Here is a 21,080-nt window from a genome sequence, read left to right on the forward strand (position 1 = left end):
TATATTGAGGAGAATCTTAAGGATTTTTCATTGCAATTATGCATCTCTAAAAAGGAAAAGAAATTTATATTCTTGTTAAGTTCATTAAACTATGGAATTTAGCAAGAAATTCATATATATATATATATATATAATAGAATAAGGTTTATTTGTGTAAATTGGACCTAGTGCTACCATGGGCCACTGTATATATATAACTCAGCCCAAAGCATGACTATAAGCTAGTTATATGATATATACACCAAGAGATTAGAGTTTGAGTCATAAAAATAACTTCTTTGTTTATCGGAGTCCTAAAGATATACACACACTCAATTATTTTTATTTATCGGAGTACTAAACATTATTTGTAAATATAAAATTTTCGATAAGGTATCGAGTTCACGATATCATATTAAATTATTGATTGTCACTAATACATCCAAAGCATGATACACTCATACATGCTCATGCTGTACCATTAATCATCTTCAAAAAATCTTGCTTGTGCCACAGTAGATGAAAGTCCTGAGACTGATATCATTCATCCATCAAGATCAAAGTCCAATGTAAACAACCTACAAGTCCAAACCATTTTGAGGTAGGTTTGGGTGGAAAAGAGAGAGCAGACTTGGTCCTTTTATCACACTCAATGATCTCATAAACAAAGTTCCATTCATATCTTAATCATGTTGATCCTGTCAAAAGTCTCCTTGTGAACACCTACATGAGACTTGATCTTAGCATCACTTCTTGGCCTGTTCTTGCCACTTATATATGGATCATAATAAGCTAAAAGCTAATGATGGTCAAAATCTTCCACCTTACCTACTTTGCTACTTGTCAAATTTCTTCAGGTTTAATTAGAGATCTGTCTTCTTTGTCATGTTTCTTTGCAAACAAGTTTCAAGCCAGCGTGCGTTAATCACAATGCACCTTTTTCTTTTTTGGTGTATTTATTATTTTGCTTGCAAGAAAAGTGCATCAAGATCCGAAATAATGGGCGCTTTCCTCTATCTGACGGCACGCAGAGCTTTAATAGTCCCGCAGCCCAGGATCTAAGACGCGTCCTAGAAAAGAAGAAATAATTCTCCTCTCCATCAAACGTTACCCTATCATCTACCATGCTTGAGATTTCAAGTGGGGACCAGATTTGTGCCAGTCATAAGTTAGATACGAAAAGTGAGTAGATATAAAAGGGTAAGGAGAAGTATCTGCTGAAGGATGAAGTCCGGAAAGCTGCATCTCAGCCGTCAGTTGCGAATCCAACGCCACCACTCGTCCGAGGTAGATTCCGTCACTCGCGGTGAGGATTACGACCTTTTCTTTTGACCCCCCAAAGCCTTCGCCTCTTTATATCCCTAACGCTTTGAGCCCTTCGCTTCGCTTCGCTTCGCCATGACGCCGAGCTAGTGGAGAAAAGAGATGGAGTTGCAGAAGGGTAAGCTGACCCGTACGCCGTCGTCCCTCCTACGCTCCCCTACCGTCCGATCCTCCATCCACAGCCTCTCCTCCATCGCCGACGATGAGGAGGAGGAGAAGCCCCACCGCCCTCACCGCCATCAGCCTCGCCATCGCCACCACCTCCTTCACCTCCTCCTCCTCCCCCTCCCCTTCGCCCTCATCTTTTTCCTCTTCCTCTACCTCCGCGATGACTCCCCACTCTTCGCCAACGTCCTCCTCCTCTCCTCGCTCGTTACCGCCGCCTCCCTCGCCGCCCGTCGGTCCGCCCTCTTCCGCGGTGGCGCCACCGCTGCGGTCCGCCGGGCCTCATCCGTCGACTGGTTCATCGGAAGCGCCGAGAGGAAGGAAAGGAGGGCCGTCGGGCGGATCGTCCGGGAGGGGGTCGAGTACTACAGCAATGGGGACTACTATGAGGGCGAGTTCCACAAGGGGCGGTGCAACGGCAGCGGCGTCTACTACTTCTTCGGCAAGGGGCGGTACGAGGGCGATTGGATCGACGGGAAGTACGATGGCTACGGGATCGAGAGCTGGGCAAGGGGGAGCCGGTACCGGGGGCAGTACCGGCAGGGTCTGCGTCATGGGTTCGGGATGTACAAGTTCTACAGCGGCGACAGCTACGCCGGCGAGTGGTTCAGCGGGCAGAGCCACGGGGTTGGGATGCAGACGTGCTCCGACGGGAGTTGCTACTTTGGGGAGTTCAAGTGCGGCATCAAGCACGGCCTCGGTTACTACCATTTCAGGCAAGATTTTTTGCTCAGTTTCGCTTCTTATTGATTGGTTGCGTCGATTTAGTCGAACAAAGTTTGGGCCTTCGGTATTGATTGTTCTGTTTCCATTCATTTGGAACCCTTTGATCGGTGAAAGGTAGGTTTTTTACTGCAATATCGTTGAAACGAATTAATTGATAGATAGAATATGTTGTCTTTGCTGTTGATGGTGCTGTTTCTTTTTGCTGCATTGCTGTGATGGTTGTGGAAAATTTACTGCTTGGTGTTGAAGCCAATTAATTGTTGTGGTGCTGGTTGTGGAAACTTACTGTGTTACTGTCTAAAACTAATTAATTGAAATGTAGACTGTGCTACTGCTCACTGTTTTTGGTGTGTTCGATGTTTGTCTTTTGATCCTTCTAGTGTTTGCACTCTGCCTGTTAGTGATTGATAGTTATAACTGGGTCCTGAAATTGAGATTATTTAAGGTCTTGTATTTAGGAATCATAATATAGAATGATGCTCAAGGATATCATAATCGTGTTAAGTTGGTTCCTTCTAATATGAGGAGCTTGTAGACGAAGTCATGGACCAATTTAGATGATAATGGTTAGCGACTGATAGTTATAACTGGATCCTGAAAATGGGATTATTTAAGGTCTTGTATTTAGGAATCATAATTGGCAAAGCCACTCGGTGGCTGGATGATTACATATAGAGCGATGCTCAAGGATGTCATAATCATGTTAAGTTGGTTCCTTCTAATATGAGGAGCTTGTAGACGAAGTCATGGACCAATTTAGATGATAATGGTCATGGATTGTAGTGAAATTGTAATATTATGTCTATCACCAAGGAATGTAGTAACTAACATCGTTTATGTTGGTTTGTCTAGTTTTCTCACTGGCTCTCTGCAGGGGTCAATTTTCTGTGACAAAATTTGACTCTCTTCTTATGTTTGAGGTGGAAATAGATAAGATGCAGTCATGACCTTCAATTTTTCTTCACTTGGTGTCATGAAGGTTAAACCACTTGGAACTTTGGGTTCTAGTTGATCACGTGGTGCTATTCTTGCAAGAACTGGTCTTAGTGTCTTGGTCTTCTGTTCTGGTGAAGAATTCTTGATAGCCTGTTCATACTTCTCCAACAATTTGTTTTTCTGATCTTTAACATTTTTTCCTAATAAACTGTGTTATAATTGATTTAGTTGCCTTTACTGATTTTCCAGTGTCAGCATCAAGTTCTTTTTTGTTTGAGTATAGAAGTTTTTATGAATTATCAGGAAATGTTCCTTAATGCAAGTTTTGTTCGATTATAGAAGTTATTATGAATTATTACATGACTTGTAATTGGCAGCACTTTTCTGTCTAAATTGCTGGGTTTGAAGTAAGACTATTTATTGTGGGAAAACTCTGGTGGATGTAGGAATGGTGACAAGTATGCCGGCGAGTACTTTGGTGACAAGATCCATGGTTTTGGTGTGTATCACTTTGCTAATGGTCACTGCTATGAAGGATCATGGCATGAAGGCAAGAAGCAAGGTTTTGGGATGTACACATTTCGTACTGGGGACACAAGATGCGGAGATTGGGACTCTGGAGTTCTCAAGAGCCCTCTTCTTGCATCAGATCCTGCTGTTCAGCGTGCCTTTCAGGTATCACATGCTTACTCTTCTGCTAATTCTCTCTCTCTCTCTCTCTCTATTCTTTTTCCTGTAACATGAAAAGTCTCCATGTAGGCGGCTCGGAAGTCTGCAGAAAATGCTATTCTGGTTCCGAGGATGGATCCACAAGTAAACAAAGCAGTCACAGCTGCCAATAGAGCAGCCACCGCTGCTCGAGTTGCTGCAATTAAAGCTGTACAGAATCGGATAAATGGCAAGTTCTGCGATACCGATGTTTAAGTCCAGCATTTGGTTCAATTGTACATTTAGCCACTAAACCAACCAATCCCAGAGTTAACGACCGGGTCGGCAAATGCTTCCTTGAGTTAGATAATAGGAGATTGGCTGACAATATTGATCTGAACTTCCAAGAAAAAGTTACGATCTTCCTTGAAATGTAAAGTGCATATAAATCAACATGTATCTGATTTGAGTATGTGCTCCCCCAGCAAGTTCAGCAGCTCATGTGCTTGTTGTTTTCACTTGTCTGTGGACTTCAAAAGTGCAATCTGGTGGCAGAAAGGATGATCCCATGTGCTCACTGTTGGTTGTGTTTGTAAGTGCACATGGGAAGCAGTAGCCTTTCTCTCTCTCTCTTGGTCCCATGTTTCTTTTGATGACAGGCTTTGGAGTATTGCTCTCATTGCATGTGGTGACCCACTTGATGTTTCTATATTTCATGGTACTCATACCTCAATGCGGAAGGCATTAGAATAAATGTTCTCTCCCTCTCTCTCTATCTCTACCTAAATTTCCTCCTATGGTTCAACCACTCCTCCCTGCTGTACCTCTTTACCTCATCAGAAAGTATGGTGGAGGCATTATTGCACGAGATGGTTTCATCTTTTGGTCTGAGTGTATTGCTTGTGTGAGATATGCCTGGGAGCCGCACCATGGTGGTATGTGATCCCAAAGAGAAGAGACAGACCTGCAGTCTTCTTTTCATGTTTGATCATGTTGTTGGTTTGCATTAGTGTTCAAGGACAGTGATGTTTTCTTCTTCTAATTAATCAATCATTGCCTGCCTTTCATGAGAAGGAAGCTCTTGAAACAGGCAGCTACTCTTTGAACACCAGAAAGAAGAATTCATCTCAGCATCTGGCTTGATTTTTCAGTATCAGTCTTCTCCTATTTGGTCATCCTAGAATCAGAATTATTGCATCTCTGCTTCAGAATGAGGACCTATTGGTGGAGACCAGAATGTCAAATTAGATTTAGTGAAAGATCTGATATCATCAAAGTACAGAGGTTCTTAGGAAGGGGGCAAAGCATTTTGGAATTGTTTGTTCTAATGATGTTGGCTTAGATTACTAAATTCTGCTTCATTGTCTTTTGCTGACATAAGGTTTGCTCTGCTAACAAGCCACCGAAGAGTACAAAATTCTTTTATATGCTTCTAAAAGTCTGCCTTGATGATGCTGGTTGTGCTTAATTTTCATGGTTACATCAGTATCATCATCATCTGCTTATCAATGGCAATCAGAGGGCACAAAAAATGAATTTTTTTTCGGAATTTGCCGATCAGAAAACTTGTTTCCATCAGAAAAAAGATAAGCTATTTGGTGATTTATTCTTCACAGGTTCAACAATAATGGTGCTGATAATTGACAGGCTTTGGAATGTTAGCAGTGTTTGGTTAAGTTGTTGGTGCATGAGATCTATCAAAACCTGCTTATATTTGATTCAGAACTGGGTGCTAACTTCTTGAAGTTAGTGATGTTTCATATTCTGGCCTCTGAAATCAAGATTTGTCACAGGAAATGGATGGGATGAGACCAGATCAAAGTTTTGATCAGTCTGCACACCAATGCCAATGTGATGTAAACTAAAGAAATATATAGGACAAGTTCATGAGGTTGACAGCAAGGAATTAATGTTTGTAAACCATCCTTGGTCATTGATGGCTGATGCTTGAGACTACAGAAGTTTGAAGATGTTTTCCCCATTTGAATTCTTTTATCATTCTTTGTACAAAAAAAAATTGAATGTGGAATGATTTATTTATTCAATAAGCCAGCAAAGGTCAACTTCAAGGTCAAATTATCCAAAATATAGGACTTTTTCTATCATTGATTTCCAGTCACATGTTTGATATGATATTATCTTTCATAAGTAGAAGTTCACTCTAAAGAAGAGCAAAAGAGTAGCTATTTTGCTTGATTTTCATGAAAATTTGAAGACAACACTATAATATTTTTGGACTTCCATCAAGATCAGATTTCTCTGTTGGATCTCCATGAAACTTCCTTCCAATGCAAGTAAAAGATGAACACACAACATTACTGTACATTGGAGGTGAGGTCACAGGAAGAATATGGACAATGACAATATTACTATGAGAATGGATCTTTCTACATGGATTAAATGCTATGAACAGTAGTTTCCTTTCCTTCCTTTCCAAAAAAGTATTTTGGTCTGCTACAGTTGAACAACTTTCATTTAATTGTCACTTTGAACAATGATGATCTGATCAGTGGTTGGACCAGAGATTGGAATTACTGCTGCTTTCTCCATCAGCTATCTTGAAAATGTTAGTCTGCAGCTGCAAGGAGAAAAACACTTACCAGTCAAGGAAATACCACCAAGATTCAGATTGGCAAACTTATGATCTTAGTATGAGTTTAATAATCTAAAGGAAATCATAGAGAGGGCCAGAAGAGGACAACTTCAGGATCAAATGACATAAGAACTTGCAAGATTTCAAGGAAAAGTTACAATACCCAATGTTCTACAGATGTTAACATGGAATTTGAAAATAGGCTAAAGTTGGTAATACATTATGCATATATTGAAATGATTTTTTTTGTTGGGATGGAATTCTTGTTGTTATGTAATTAATTTGATTGCTTTTGTTGTGTTTAGTGTCAGAAATCTTCTGCACTTGTTTTGTGTTCATGAGACTACTGAACTTGACCTCTGTATCAGACTCCACTCATGAAGGTGTGTAGTTAATACAAAATATTTCTAATATTTTGTAGCATCATAATGAATTTTAAGGAGGATATATAAAACAAGATTAATAATTTCGGGATGAATACATATGCAAAATTAAATTTAGAGAAAGAAGTATTAAAATAATTGATATATGCATAAGAAACATTCTAAAAAAAAAACTCTCATTTTGAGTTTTTAACGAAAAGTACTCGCCTTATTAATATTTTTCTATCGATGTTTTCTTTTAGACTCGAAAATATTCCTAACAAGAAACGATTCAAGTAGATATAAAAAAATATATTATATTAAAATATCATAATTTACATAGAAATTAAGTTTTATTTTTATGGTTCTTATTATGAAACCAATAAGAATACCTATTTTAAACTCCGCGAGACGTAAGTCAATTACAATGTTTTTGTATAGGTGTTGAAGAAATATGCAATTGAGATAATATTTAATTTTTTAATATATTTCAGGTTCTCAAATCCAATACTTATTTGAAATTCTACAAATGATGATAAATTATTTTGTATTATATATATGTATATATAATCCTTAAATTAATTTATTGTTATCAAATTGGTCTACTTCCGAAAATGCCATCTCTCAATATCCATAATAACAGCCAACAGCTCCTGTTTCAATGAATTATCGACATGTTGATGGGTAGTTTCGTCCATGAAATTGCTATAAATACGAATCAAAGTGCCCTAGTGAGCGGGAATCGCCCGCCTCGACCCTCCGGCGGCTGCCGAGTCACCCAAGCGTAGGCGAGTCGCCTTCTCCCCGTCTCCTCTTCATCCCTTTTGCTCCTCTTTTCCTCCACGATCGAGACGATTCTTGAAAGATCCAACTGTGCTCGCGAGGCCGCCTGCACCACCGGCGGGATCGACGGCTGCCGCCTGCTCGATCTCGTCTAGTGTAACATGCAGGTGAGGCCACTGGTCCTGGTTTTGATTTGTCTTTCCGATCTTGGTGGGCACGACAGGCATCAGATCTGATTTGCTGAGATCTTGGTCTTCTTTCGTTGATCGTGCCCCCTACGATTTCTCTCCGTACCCCCGAAGCTATGATCAGTTGCATACGCTCTTTACTCTCCACAACATCCTCATTTTGATAGGGCATTGCAATTAACTTCGTTCTTAGTTAGTAATCTTCAAGCTTTGCAATTAATTGGCTGGCAAATTAGCAGATCTACGCCTCTTTCTGTTCCTCGTGTTTCATGCATTAGAAGACATTTCTGCGTGATTATTCCAACTGTAGTTGTAGTTGCAGAGCAATGTCGTATTTGGTGCTGCACACCGTTCTTCTTGAAATCAGACTATGGTTATCAAGATTTTATGTGTGCACACAGTAAATGTTCCTCTCTGCTTGAGTGTTCTCCAGCTTGACAGCCCATGGAGTTGCACTTCAATGATGTGGTATACAGAGTATCCACTAACTGGATGTTTACTTTTCATCTGTTTTCACAATCAAACAACAAAATTCAAGTAATGTTTGAAACATAAAACCCACTATGTTGCTTTATTTGCCATCTTTCTGTTAAAAATCTTCATTTTTCTTCCCATTCAGCTTTCATGCTTAGCTTTTTATTTGTTACTACTTACTGAATGATGTTATATTTTCTGCTTCTGCTTTTGCACACAGTTCTTGAAATCAGACTATGGTTGTCAGGATTTTATGTGTGCATATAGCAAATGGTCTTATCTGCTTGACTCTCCAGCTTGACAGCAGATGGTGTTGCACTCCAATGAAGTGGTATACATAATTCATCAACCAACACCAGTATTAGTTCCCTATAGAAATATGAAAACATTGTTCTTTTTCTACAAGAAAGCAAAAACATTCTTCCTAAGATAAAAGGATGATCAAACGCACAAGGTCTGGAGAGTCAGCAGTCCAACCACTCACTACACCGCAACAAGAAAGTCTAAGTTCAACTTCATGATTGACAAGCAGCAAATAAGTTTCGTTAGCTTCTACATCCAGTCTGCCCTTACATCTTGGCATCCAAATTAATGGTTGATGACCCTCCTGCTTTACTTGTCTGCACATTTTGTATAGATTCTATCATGGCGACGGCAGATTCGCCGCGCTTTATGATGCTCTCGAGCAATCCAACCTTCTCTAGTAATGATCCGATATTAGAGTCGGCGGAACTCACCACCTTATCTGCGGTCTTCAGAGCAGCACATAACTGGAACATAGAGAAAGACGTAAAATTAGCTTAAAATGTAGAAGATAAACAAAGGAGAAGGCTGTTCTTCCGATATATGACTATGGTACCTTTAGAGTTAAAGCTGTCCATGAGTGGTCGGTCCCTTCTAATGACTCGATCAACTGATCGTAGTTCTCCTGAAGCACACAAGACCGATGAACTTGAGTATTCATGGACAAAGATAATAGGAAAATAAGGAACAACAGCAAGACTATCTGAGACAGTTATGATTTATGCTAATTGAAGGACATGCAGAAAGCAAGACTATGATTTAACATTAATGTTTTTGGTTTTATACATTCTTGTCTGAAGGACATGCAGAAAGTAAGGGGAAAAATGCACCTGAGATTGGAGCTGTAATATGTCAATTTGACACTTGGTTATATGAATCTTTTAGCACTTCTATATTTTTTTTCATTCAAATCATGTATGGGTTCAATTGTACACATGGTTATTTATATTACTCTGTAATTACACTTCTCTGATCTACTAATTTCTACTTTTGAGTCTTATATCAGTCAGCTGGACTTTGCAAAGTGGACTTTTTTTTTTTCCTCGCCTTAATTATCTCGACTACAAATCTCATCTTAGTGCAATCATGTGATCCACAATTTGTTAATTTGTCAATCAAAACTTATTGGGATCACAAGAATGCATTTGTCATGTATCATAAGATATTAAGATTGTTTCTATTGGTTAGAATGACCATAAAAGATTCTATCAGATAATAAAAAAAGAGAAAAAAATTTACTTGTAAGCTCTTTAATGTACTAGAAATTTATTCTAATTTTTATTTTTTTTAAAACACTAATACACAATCATAATTTGTTCCTCATTGATATTGAATGTGCATTCTAAGCGGATTTCCAATCTCAAGCGATAACATCATCTCGATTTACGCCTCAAAGGAAAAGTAATCGTATCTTCTTGTCACAAAGACAAGGCATCATGATCTTACTTCCCACATCAGAATCAAATTCAAGCCAAAAGATTCAAAGTGATTGATCCAGAAAAAATACCTGGAACACTCGGACGAGATCTCGAGATGGTGTGAGAAGATGAGGAGAAGGAGGGAGCTCGGCGGGTGCGGAGGAGAGGAGATCGGTCTCTCGTCCGTCCCCATCGATGGCGTCACCGTCCTCGGCGACGTCGTTCAGCAGATCGCCGATGCAGAGCAGCGGACCTCCCACTCCGCGATTCATGTCGCCCTCTTTGGATTGGCCGGCGTAAATGCTGTTACCCCTTTTAGGGATTCTTTCGGGTCCGAACCCGGTATTGCTCTATCCGGATCGGATGATTTATTAATCGGGTGCGGATTTAGAATTCCTACGCGATAATAGTAACGGATGTAAAATAAGAATCCGTAATTAAGTTGTTAGCCCAGATTAGTAGTTCTGGGCCAACAATGGTTTTACATAAAGCCCATAAAAGAGGCGCAAATAATGCCACGGTAGAAGGACAAAATTGTCATTCTACCCTTAAATATCGTGGGAGCTATTGAAGGGATTTGGCTCCGTCCCAAACCCTAGTCGGCAACGAAGGCAGTCGAAGAGACGCTCCTTCCCCGGCTGCTTCGGTTTTAGTGTCAATCCTCTTCCATCTATTCTACCTTCATTTTTCAGTTTTCTTTGAGATTTAGCTTGCAAAATTGTTTTTTGTTTTTTGCGTTGGATTTGATACAGATTCTAATTTTTCGATTCTTTCTTTTTGGGTGGAGTTCAGAAATGGCGAAGTCGAAGAACCACACCGCTCACAACCAGTCGTACAAAGCCCATAAGAACGGGATCAAGAAGCCTCGAAAGCATCGCCACACCTCCACCAAAGGGGTAACCTTTTTTTTTTCTCCTCCTCTGACCCTTTTCCGATGTAGTCTTTTGCTTGATTTTTAGCTTATTTCTTTTCCCTTTCTAGAAGATTTAGAATCAGTTGACGCCGTATGTTTAGTGCAATGCTGCAAGCTGATGTTTTTGGTTCCGTTATATTTATTGCAATCTTTAGGTTTATGTAGCCAGTTGAATTAGCTAATTTGTACCTACGAACTATTCTATTATGTATATATACATTGTTTTGCGGTGCTCATCGATGATCTTAATATTCTTTATTGCAGATGGATCCGAAGTTTCTGAGGAATCAGAGGTATGCAAGGAAGCATAACAAGAGTAACGGTGCCTCGGGTTCTGAGATGGAGGAATAGAGCATGAACACAGTGCAAGATGGTTTTTTTCATTTGGATGTTCTTGTGCTTTTTTACTGTTAGACTGTCTTGGAATGATGTCGATTAAACTTCATATGAACAAAATTTGTCATTTTTATATTGCTTTTCCAACCACGTTGAAAACTTTTACTGCAAAGTAGTATTTATGTTGCAATATGTTCTGATTTCATGACAATTGTTGGCATCTTTAGTTATCTACATGTTTTCCATCTCAGCCTCTGCCACCTCTTAGATCGAAGTTATTGTTTAGGCATCTCATTGTATACCTGATTCAGCAATCTGAATTATGCGATAAGGTACATTCCACCATTTAATGTTTCATACAATGCAGGATGTTGAAATGTTGAGCTATTGTTTTATTTTGTTTATTCATTAAGAGTTCTTTTTATCACTTCTATTTTTCATTGTTCCACTGATGCCTAATCTTTAATCAGGTAGGAAATAACCTTGAACTTGCAATTCTGCTAAGTGCTGGGGTCTATAATTTATCATTCTCTTTTTATACGAAACAACCGAAGCTAACAGTTTGTTTACCTTCCTTCAAATGCATTCCTAATTTTTATTGGTTTCTTTTCAATCTGCTCTATGTTGAAGCTAATTCTTATTTTTAATTCTAATACATCTACTTTAAGATTTTAGATGGGTGACTAAAATGTGCTCGATACTTTCCTGCATTTGAAATGTAGTAGTTGATAATTTCGATTCCCATTCTGTTTCTTTCAAGAATATTGTTGGCAGTGCCTGTTCAAGTAGCAGAAATAGGAACTTGGCCTATTAAATGAATGCTCCTGCTTGTGGTAGACTGTTGAATCTGAATGGTTCCAGTATAATTTCAACCTGAATGCCCAATCTGTGTGTTAGTACTTCCTAGAAGAAATGGTCCCAGTATAATTTCAAGCAAATTTAGGTGTCTAAGAATTACAGCTGAAATGGTTCTTGGCAGCTTGGAAAATGCTTGCATGTTATGTTTACATTGAACCTTTTGGTCCTCTACCTCATATTAGGACCAGTTTTTATTAGTATTATTAGGTTATGAGTTGTGACCATTGTAATTTGTTTGCTGCCTTTGCTTGTGCAGCACCTTTTCTTTTCTAAACTATCTGCAGAAATTTTTGCTTAAAACTACTGTTGGTTTTCTATTACCCTATGCACCTTTGCTAAATATGCTTTCCACTCCTATTCACACCCTACTTAGTTTTGATAACTGATAATTTGGAGGGACCTGCTTGCATTTGTTGGTCTCTGGTTTTTTGTGTTATGGAAATGTTGAACGGAAAATGTGAAGGTGTGAAGTTATGATGTTGCATAGACTTCAAATTTGGATCATCCTTTGGAGATTGTTCATGATTAGATTACACTGAACATGTTTGAGCAACTAAATAGTGTTTTTTTGTCTCAGCTTCATGATGATACTGTCAACTTTTATTGCTCATTAATTCTTGTTGTACTTGAAATTACTAATAATTCTTGTGTTTTCTCATGTTGAGTTCTTGTTTCTGTTACATGTATTCTTGTTTTCTCATGTTGTTTCTGTAACACAAAAAATTGAGGCCAACAAATTTTCATGTGTCCACTATCTCTCAGTATTCATTGGTAAGTATTTTAGGATTTTTATTTAGATTCAAATTACTGATTAGTGTAAAAATTTAAGTAGGAAAAAGGTTCAAAATAAATTATGTAGTATGTGATGGAGAGGTAAAAGAAAATACTTTTGCTTATAGAATTTTTTCCAATGATTCTATAAAAAGTTAACCACATAAGTTTTACATCGAGTTTTGGCTTTATTACATCGAGTTTTACATGTAGAATTAAATTTTTTTTAACACAGTCAAGAAATAGCTAACCACATAAGTTTTACATCGAGTTTTGGCTTTATTATTTATTATTGAGTTGTCAAATATCTTCTTCTGATTTCGAGAACTTCTCTCCTTAACACAGTCTGGGACAGAAGCAGGTCACTTCATCCGTGCTTGGCTGGCTGTATATGCAAAGTCTAACCCCTCGTGAACTCACTGGAGAGTTGTATCTCAATGCTTAGAGCTCCACAGAACCTGTCATGTGCTCCTAACCTAGTCATGAGGGCATCAGCAGCACTGATAGGTCGAAGCTTTCATCGATTTGGTTTGTTCTGCTGCAACGATCTGAAAGTGATAGGAAAAAGTTCTTTCCAGATTTACTTTCAGATCTTCCACATCTGATGCAACTTCTGACAAGATGTGGAGCATTATGGATTTTAATCGAAGATTCATCCAGCTTCCACTCTAGTCAAAGCATTAATTTCTTGAAGAAATCATGACAATGCCATGTCTTCCCATCAGATGAGACACAGAAAGATTTGACTTTTTGCTATTAGATAGATAATATTATTGTCAATCAGAGGTGTATGGGGGGATTAGCCCAATTATCCAAGTGAGAGATGTTTCTGAGCACAGAGGTATTTAGTACATATAACCATGCATATATCTCGACATATAAGCTAAGCTAAATGGAGTGCAATTCACATCAAGCACTCTGCTGCTGCCGCCTCCACAGCTTGGCCGGCAAGCCGTGCTTGGGAACAGGGAAAGGGCGGTACTCGATCTCTCCCTGGCTTCCCACGATCTCCCACCTGCATCGCACACATGTTGGGTTCAGCTTCGTACGTGCTAATGAATCCTCCATGCATGCATGGAGTTGCCGCTTGGCCTCTCGCTCACCTGTACTTGGTCACCAGATGGTGGATCAAAATGAGCATTTCCAGCTTGGCTAGCTCGTTACCGGGGCACGCGTGAGCTCCGCTACCGAATGGCAAGAACGTGTTGGGCTTTGGAGCGACCTGCAGTTGCAGAGAGAGAGGAGATGTAGAAGGAGACGACGTAGCTGGGAGGAAGAATACCGTGAACGAGTACCTCGAATCTGCTGGGGTCGAACACCCATGGGTCGCGGAAGAATTCTGGGTTGTGATGTATGTTCCTGAACAAAGGCATCACTTTCCATCCCTTCGGTATAAGGAATCCTGCACTCCACGGCCATGTTTGCTGGATTCAGACCAAAGCACAGAGCTTTGCACAAGAACCTTTTACTGCGATTTCATGGTACCTTTGTACTCGACATCCGCCACCGCCTCCCTAAAAGGGAACGAGATGATGCTCGCCATCCTCAGACTCTCCAGTATGACCTACACCACGTTGGAAGGTAGCGTTACCCATTTCCATCGTTTCTGTGAAGGAGAGATGTTCGCATTGCACACGGTACGTACCTTGTGGGTCAGCACCATGCTTCTGGTTTGGCTCCATGTCAAGGGTCGAGCTCCAAACTGGTTGCTTTCCTGGATGACCATTTGCTCGGCCTGCAGGACAACGATGGTCAGGTCAGGTCGAATCGATGGTTACATCGGTGGAGCACTTGATGCTTCGGCTGTCGTACTCTGACAGAATCAAGAAGCTTGGGATCGTCGTGGAGGAACTTGAGGATCCACGTCAGCGCGCTGGCCGTGGTATCCTGTGCCGCGAACAGTACGCCGACGATGTTGTCGGCGATCTGGTCGTCCGTCAGGAGCTCTCCGTTGTCGTCCTTGGAGTCCATGAGATGGCCCAGCAGATCGTTCTCCCACACGCCCTTCTTCCTCCTCCTCTCGTTCATGATATCGCCCACTATCTTACCCAGTCGTTTCCTTGCCTGGGTCGAGAAGAACAAGAGGTTGGAGATCGACGAAGAGCAAAGCTACATGAACTCCGTTCTTGCTTACTTGGATTGCTTTCTGGTACGGCGTCCCAGGGATGCAGGTGGGGAACGAATTGTAGCCCTTGTCGACGTCGGAGTAGTTCTTTTTGAGCTCTGCCTTGGACCGCTCGTCCAAACGACCTCCGAAGACTGCGAGGATTCCCACATCAAAGGAGAACTGCAAGAGAGAAGTAGATCAGTGATCAGAGTACGCATTACTCCCCCCCGAAAGCCACGAGAGGCCAAAGTCCACCGACCTCCTTCAATGCATGGAAAGCAGCCACTTCCCGACCGACCCACGATTCCAGCATGGAGACCACCATCCGTTCGACGCTGGTGACGAGGCCACGAAGCGCCACGGGCGCCACCGAGCTCTGGACGAGCTTCCTCAGCCGCATGTGGTAGTCGCCTTGGTGGAAGAAAAGCGCCCACGGGCCGATCATCTGTTCCTTGCTCTTCGGGTAGGTGGGCTTGAACAGATGAGCTCGCGTCACCAGCACGAACCTCGCCGCCTCCGGGCTGGCCAGCATCACGCAGGGGCAACCCAGCAGCCGCGTCTTGAAGATCTCGCCGTACCTGCAACACGCCCCCCACTGAGCCCCCATTCACCGAAAACAACCTCCAGTAACGCGTATGCGAGAGAAAGGAATTGGGACCTCTTCTCTCTGGTGTCGAAGAAGGCATTAGGATCCTGCGAGTAAAGTTGAAGGGTCTCTCCGACGTAAGGCCATCCCATGGAGCCAGGCGGGAGCTTAAGCTTGTCCTGCGACTTCTTCTTGAGCTTCCTCATGAAGAGAGAGGTTGCAATGGCCAGGAGAAGGAAGGCGTACAGAACCCCACAGGCCATTCCCACCGTCCCTTCTGTCTCTCGATGGAGTCGTGGAGAGAGAGGCTTCGCAAAGGGAGCGAGAGCAGTCGAGGGTTTATGTAGAGAAAGGTTGCCATGCGCCGATGGAATTCGATTCGGGTTCGCCTCGATTAACTGCGAGTCCGATTAGACTTGACATCTCACGGACGCTTGTGGCTTGGCCACGATGAGGTGCAGCCCGACCGGTCCAAATCATCGATGTGCCGACAACACGTGCCGAGATGGCGACGGTCGAGACTCGAGATGGTTCTAGCGTTCCTTCATGGGCCATCCGATTACCTACGGATCTATCTAAGTCAACTTTCATTATGTCACCAATAATAATAATAATAATAATAATTAGGAGGATTATATGAAAAAGGTCTCTTTTGCTTTTTTGTTTCGCTCACAAGTGTTTCCTATTTTCAATTTTTTTTCATAGTATTTTTATATCATATAATACCGAAAATATCCTTCATAATATAATGTTTTTTATAATCATGAAAAAAATATTATAAAATTTATTTAAAATATTATGAATAATAAAAAAAGAAAATCTAACCTCAATCAAACTAATTATAATTCTAAAATATAATATCAAAATGGTTTAGGAAAAATGGGCATATTTTTTGGGGGAAAAATGGCAAAAACAGGGCATTTTAGGAAAATCGCCCTAATAATTATGATATGATCAAATCAGATGAACGGTTGAGATTATGAGAAGATAATTGAAGGCACCCATAGCTTTTCTTTCCTTCTGACTCGTGCTCTCCTCACGTCGCATCGACCACTGTAGCAGATGACAAGCTTTGCTTTCTCCGTGTTGGGCGAGGATGCTTTCGTTTCGGCGATCCTAACTTCACTTGTGGAGCAGGATTTTGAGGAGGACGTGGAAGATCTCGATGATGGTGATCAGGTGTGATGCAGCCGTCGTCGAAGTCTCAAAGATGTAGCGGTACTGTTGGGCAACAGTTGGACGTCGAGAACTGTTCCCTCTCGATGTAATGCTCGACCACACGGTGAGGTTCGGGCGGAGCTTTGACGCCGCCAACTCCTGTGCTCTCGCCGGCTCCGCCCATATGTTGACAACCGACGCAACGCAAGGGAGTACTGCAAACGAAGCGACTTGGCGACCGACAAAGCTCCGTGTGTGGCTGCCGACCACGCGACAGAGGCCATGCCCGGGCTGCCATGGCATCACCTGGGCCTGGGAGAAAGCCCGAGGACAGGTTCCGATCGAGGGAAGGACGGGCGACGACTGCAGCAGCACAGTAGAATACTGTGCATGTGCAGCATCGGCATGTCGTCGCCATCGTCTTCTTCTCCAGGCTGCGTGGGGACTAATTATTTTCTGTAAAATAAAATGTGGATAAGGATCGACAATATACCATCAGATCATAGTCATTATCATCATCATTGATGCAATCCATGAAAACACGTTTATCTAACAGACCCATCCCTTGGTGTTGGTGATGTTGCTCGCGATCATGCTTGATGGAGCCCTTGGGATTGAGATCTCCAGGGAAGACTTCCATTGGTCCAAATCGACGGCTTCTTTCTTGGATCTCAGGTTGGACTGCTAGCTGAGTCTACTGCGTGCGGTGGTGAATCATTGCAATCCACCATGAGCGACGAATGGATCTATTTCTCTTCTCTCTTATCATATACTTAAGCGAAGGAGAAAAGAAACCTGAGATGATGCGAGTGGAACTTGAGATGAGGACAGTCCCATGACTGGTGCAACAGCACTACATGAAGAAATATGGATATGGGGTCACAGGTCTTCAGTTGAAGTAAGTTTAGATCATCACCATGGAAGGCTGAATCAGGATCTCCATCTAGAAAGCATTAATGAGCAGTGGTACTACATGCTGCACAAAGGCTATTCCATCTTCCCCAACAACAAATGCTTGCGGAGAGAAACTCTGGTTGGAAGTCTCGAAGAGGTTGGGGAAGTATATGAGTCATCTAAGCTGCTGAAAACTTGAAGTGCTCAGTAGCTATAATCTCTACATCCTGAACTTTGAACCAATAAATCAAGCAAGCAGCTTCAGTTTTCATATGAGCATGTCATTTGACACCAACAAAGTGGACAACATTTGAATAATAATACTCTCAAACTCCCCAAAAGCTTATGACAACATTTGCATGAATTTGAAATTGGATTGAACTTAGGAAACTTGAGATTTCATGTTTCTTTTCTTTTTCTCAGATGAATAAACATTATCTGTTCCGTAAGGACAAGCGAGTTAGTCGACATCACATCATGTCAAAGGCTACAAAACAACTGAAGTGGTAGAAGAAGAGCCCCAACTTATTCTAGTCCATGAACTCTTCTCCTCTCGGTCTGTGTCCTGAAGGACCAGATCCTCTCATTGGATTCAGCCTCCTAAATATAATAGTAAGTTCATTGTAAAAGGAAATCGACTTTGCATGAATATAAATCGTCAGTGGCTTAATGCATCAATTGGTGCTACATATAATCTATTCCAAGGAAAACATTGGTGAAACACAAGTAATTATGTCGAACACATGGTGGAGAGTGAGCTAGTCGAACAGTTTGAGGCCCTCGTCGAGGTCTTCGCAGTGCCTCACATGGCGGACCACCGCCCCCTTGTCGACGTCCTTGTGGGCCTTGCAATCGTAGCTGGGCGGCGAGTGGAAGCACGGCTCCATCGACGTGCCCCGGCGGCAGGCCTGGTTCCGATCCGCCGGCCTCGGGATGATCCACGGCTTCAGTCCCCCGAGCCCCTGCGCCACGTACCCGAAGGTCGAGCACGCGGTGGTCACCAGCACGTCGCTGAAGCTGAGCAGGTTGATCTCCGCCCACGCCTTGATGTTGTGGTTCTGGTGGTCCGTGTGTTGCTGCTCCTCGTGGCTCGGTTGGTACACGCCGATGACCTCGCCCGTGGCCGTCGAGTGCTCGTAGTACATGTTCCGGAGTTTGTCGAAGTAGCCGGAGTACAAGGTGGTCACCAGGACAGCCTTCTCTCTCGCATCCTTTGCGGGCACGCCGGGCTCCTCGAGATTGACGGCCGGCAGCAGGTTCTCTTTTCTCGAACAATTGATGATCTGGTTGAGCATGGTGTCGAAAGAGACAGGCGCGTGCTGGAAGACCCTGATCTGAATGCCCACCATCTCATAAGCCTTCGCTAGATAGACCTGGTAATACCTCGTGACGTAGCCCCACACCACATTGGTCGGGTGGAGAAGGTATCGGCCCAGGTGATGGAAGACGGTCTCCCTCTCCGGGAACAGCCGCCGCAGCTCCTCCTCGTACTCCTCCACCAGAAACAGCGACGGCACGAAGTAGTTGTCCGACTTCAGCAGCAGCCACGGTAGCTTCCGGAGCATCTGCTGAGCGTCTTCGCAGAAGAATATCTTGTCCAACGCGCTGTAATCGTGGGTCAGGTGGAGGTAAACGTAAGCCGGCAGTGTAAGGTTGGCAGCAAATCTCATGTCGTTCTTGATGACCCCACTTTGGAGCATGTTGCCGTAGCTCTGCGGAGTTCTGACCTCGAAGCTCTCCAGCTTCTCCACCGGGAAATCCTTCGGCAGAGTCCACGAGGTCTCAGGAAACGGCTCGCAGAGGAGGTCGGCGAGGTCCTCGGGGACATGGACCAGCAGAACCTTGTCGTTGAGCAGAGCATAGAGGAAAGCAGACACGATGGTCAGTACTCTGTTCCCGAAGCCATTGTAAGGAATCCAAACAACGTAGTTGCATTCCCCCGGCCCGGTGCTGCGGCCGGACTTCAGCTGCTCTATGGACTTGTTGTAGAGCTCGGTGTTCGGGCCACATTTCTTGTGGAGAGCTTCGTACTTCCGAAGCCTATCGACGAGGTACGGCGTAGGTGTGTAAGGCGACGCCTTACGATACAGCACGGACTGGTATCGGCTCAGGCAGGAGCTCTCATCGAATCCAGGAGCCAACAGGCCGCCAAGAAGCTTGTCCTTCACTGGCTCAGGCACCGGCGAAGACGAGCTCTCTGATCTCAACCCTAAACACTCAAAACTCAGTGCTGCATCAACCAAGAAGACTTCGATCTGCCTCGACAACAAGGATTTAGTTACCTGTTTCCGCAGTAAAGCCAACGGATCGAAGCCATTCCAAGGACGGCTTCCTGTAAGCTCCAACGAGAAGCACCAACAGCGGCAGATATATCATGCAGGCGAGGACTACGCATGGCGTCCAGTTCCTGGAACTGTTGCTACTCTCCATCTCGGCTTCCGAATCCCCCGCCATCTCCATCTTGCCATAGCCGATCCTGCTGCGCTTCATCCCCATCGTCCTCGAGCGCCTACAAGAACTCAGCCTACTTATTTATCCAACCTCGGAACACGGCAAGTGCACTCCTTAACATTGTAATCCATGGTCTTCCTCTCTTCCTCGTTCCTCTCCAGCCGTCGATTTCGTTGCCTAGTGGCCATGCCACTACGATTTCTCTTGGTTTTCTTAGTCGATCAAGTAGCTTCCTCGCCTAAACTTCATCTTCCCCCGAGGGTAAAGTCAACCCTCGATTACCTTTGGACGTCGAAGTGCGCGCGTGCATGTGACAACCAGATGCAGTCAAAGATTACAATGATATTATACTAGTCGCCATTGCCCGTCGTAAACCAAATGAAGCGGCAACTGGATCTTGACAACCAGCAAGATCACACGACGAGGAGATCAAGCACTCGGTTAAGGAGGCATTAAGTAGACTCTTGCATGCATTACTTTACTACTCATCAGATCTGAATGTCCACTAAGAGTGCTACTGTAGTTTGAGAACAGCATAAGAAAGATCATTGGCTCTACTAAAAGACAAAGACAACTTCCGTGAAAAGGGCACTTCTTCTTCAAGGAATCAAGATAATAAATGCATTATAGTCAACACGTTTTTAGAACAGTTCATGAAACACGAAGTTAGTGGTGCTTAAGTCAATAGTCTGAGTAGAATAGATCTTTCTACTAGTCTTTTGCCCTGTCATTTAATAAAGGTCAACTCATACTACAAGCCTGTAAACTGAAGCGTTCAGATATTGGAGAAGGGTTTCAAAGATCACGTGGATAGTCTATGCATCGAGCAGTGCATGTTTCACGTTATGATTCCACGCGAATCACGAGACGGCGTTCTCTAATCTGGTTCGTTGAACAATCACTCAAAAGTTGACATCCCTTCACGTACGCAGAAAGCCGAAACATGTGTGCCACGTGCAGTGGGTCCTATATACTTCCAATAATATAATGGTAATGTTTCGCGGGTAAAAACGTTAGGTACTAAAACTTTTCAAGTTCGGAGAGGCTTCTTTCAGTTCGGGATCTCCGTTCATCATGATCACCGACCAACTGCAACCGATCCAACGGT

The 21,080-nt window shown here is 42.8% G+C and overlaps 4 protein-coding genes across 4 annotated transcripts; 1 reads left to right on the forward strand and 3 right to left on the reverse strand.

Annotated features, from left to right (window-relative positions):
* The first annotated feature begins 1,354 nt into the window (after positions 1–1,354).
* On the forward strand, positions 1,355–4,295 carry LOC103995232 (uncharacterized). The gene is made up of 3 exons (XM_009415776.3): positions 1,355–2,183; positions 3,576–3,804; positions 3,889–4,295. The coding sequence occupies exons 1-3, from the start codon at positions 1,405–1,407 to the stop codon at positions 4,051–4,053; spliced, it is 1,173 nt and encodes a 390-aa protein (XP_009414051.2). The 5' UTR covers positions 1,355–1,404; the 3' UTR covers positions 4,054–4,295.
* Positions 4,296–8,518: 4,223 nt separating this feature from the next.
* Positions 8,519–10,195, reverse strand: LOC103995229 (uncharacterized). Its single transcript, XM_009415775.3, has 3 exons — positions 9,988–10,195; positions 9,037–9,105; positions 8,519–8,947 (listed from the first exon to the last, which is right to left on the reverse strand). Exons 1-3 carry the CDS (start codon positions 10,168–10,170, stop codon positions 8,747–8,749), a joined length of 453 nt encoding a protein of 150 aa, XP_009414050.2. The 5' UTR covers positions 10,171–10,195; the 3' UTR covers positions 8,519–8,746.
* Positions 10,196–13,505: 3,310 nt separating this feature from the next.
* Positions 13,506–15,795, reverse strand: LOC135646063 (abscisic acid 8'-hydroxylase 3-like). Its single transcript, XM_065165186.1, has 9 exons — positions 15,542–15,795; positions 15,143–15,461; positions 14,911–15,063; positions 14,589–14,840; positions 14,422–14,511; positions 14,262–14,340; positions 14,072–14,178; positions 13,880–13,998; positions 13,506–13,791 (listed from the first exon to the last, which is right to left on the reverse strand). Exons 1-9 carry the CDS (start codon positions 15,730–15,732, stop codon positions 13,686–13,688), a joined length of 1,416 nt encoding a protein of 471 aa, XP_065021258.1. The 5' UTR covers positions 15,733–15,795; the 3' UTR covers positions 13,506–13,685.
* A 2,239-nt stretch (positions 15,796–18,034) lies between these two features.
* On the reverse strand, positions 18,035–20,100 carry LOC103995227 (galactoside 2-alpha-L-fucosyltransferase-like). The gene is made up of 2 exons (XM_009415772.3): positions 19,804–20,100; positions 18,035–19,730 (listed from the first exon to the last, which is right to left on the reverse strand). The coding sequence occupies exons 1-2, from the start codon at positions 20,015–20,017 to the stop codon at positions 18,280–18,282; spliced, it is 1,665 nt and encodes a 554-aa protein (XP_009414047.2). The 5' UTR covers positions 20,018–20,100; the 3' UTR covers positions 18,035–18,279.
* Between the last annotated feature and the right edge of the window lie 980 nt (positions 20,101–21,080).

This window comes from Musa acuminata, chromosome BXJ3-8, assembly GCF_036884655.1.
Source record: "Musa acuminata AAA Group cultivar baxijiao chromosome BXJ3-8, Cavendish_Baxijiao_AAA, whole genome shotgun sequence".
Classification (NCBI taxonomy): Eukaryota; Viridiplantae; Streptophyta; class Magnoliopsida; order Zingiberales; family Musaceae; genus Musa; species Musa acuminata.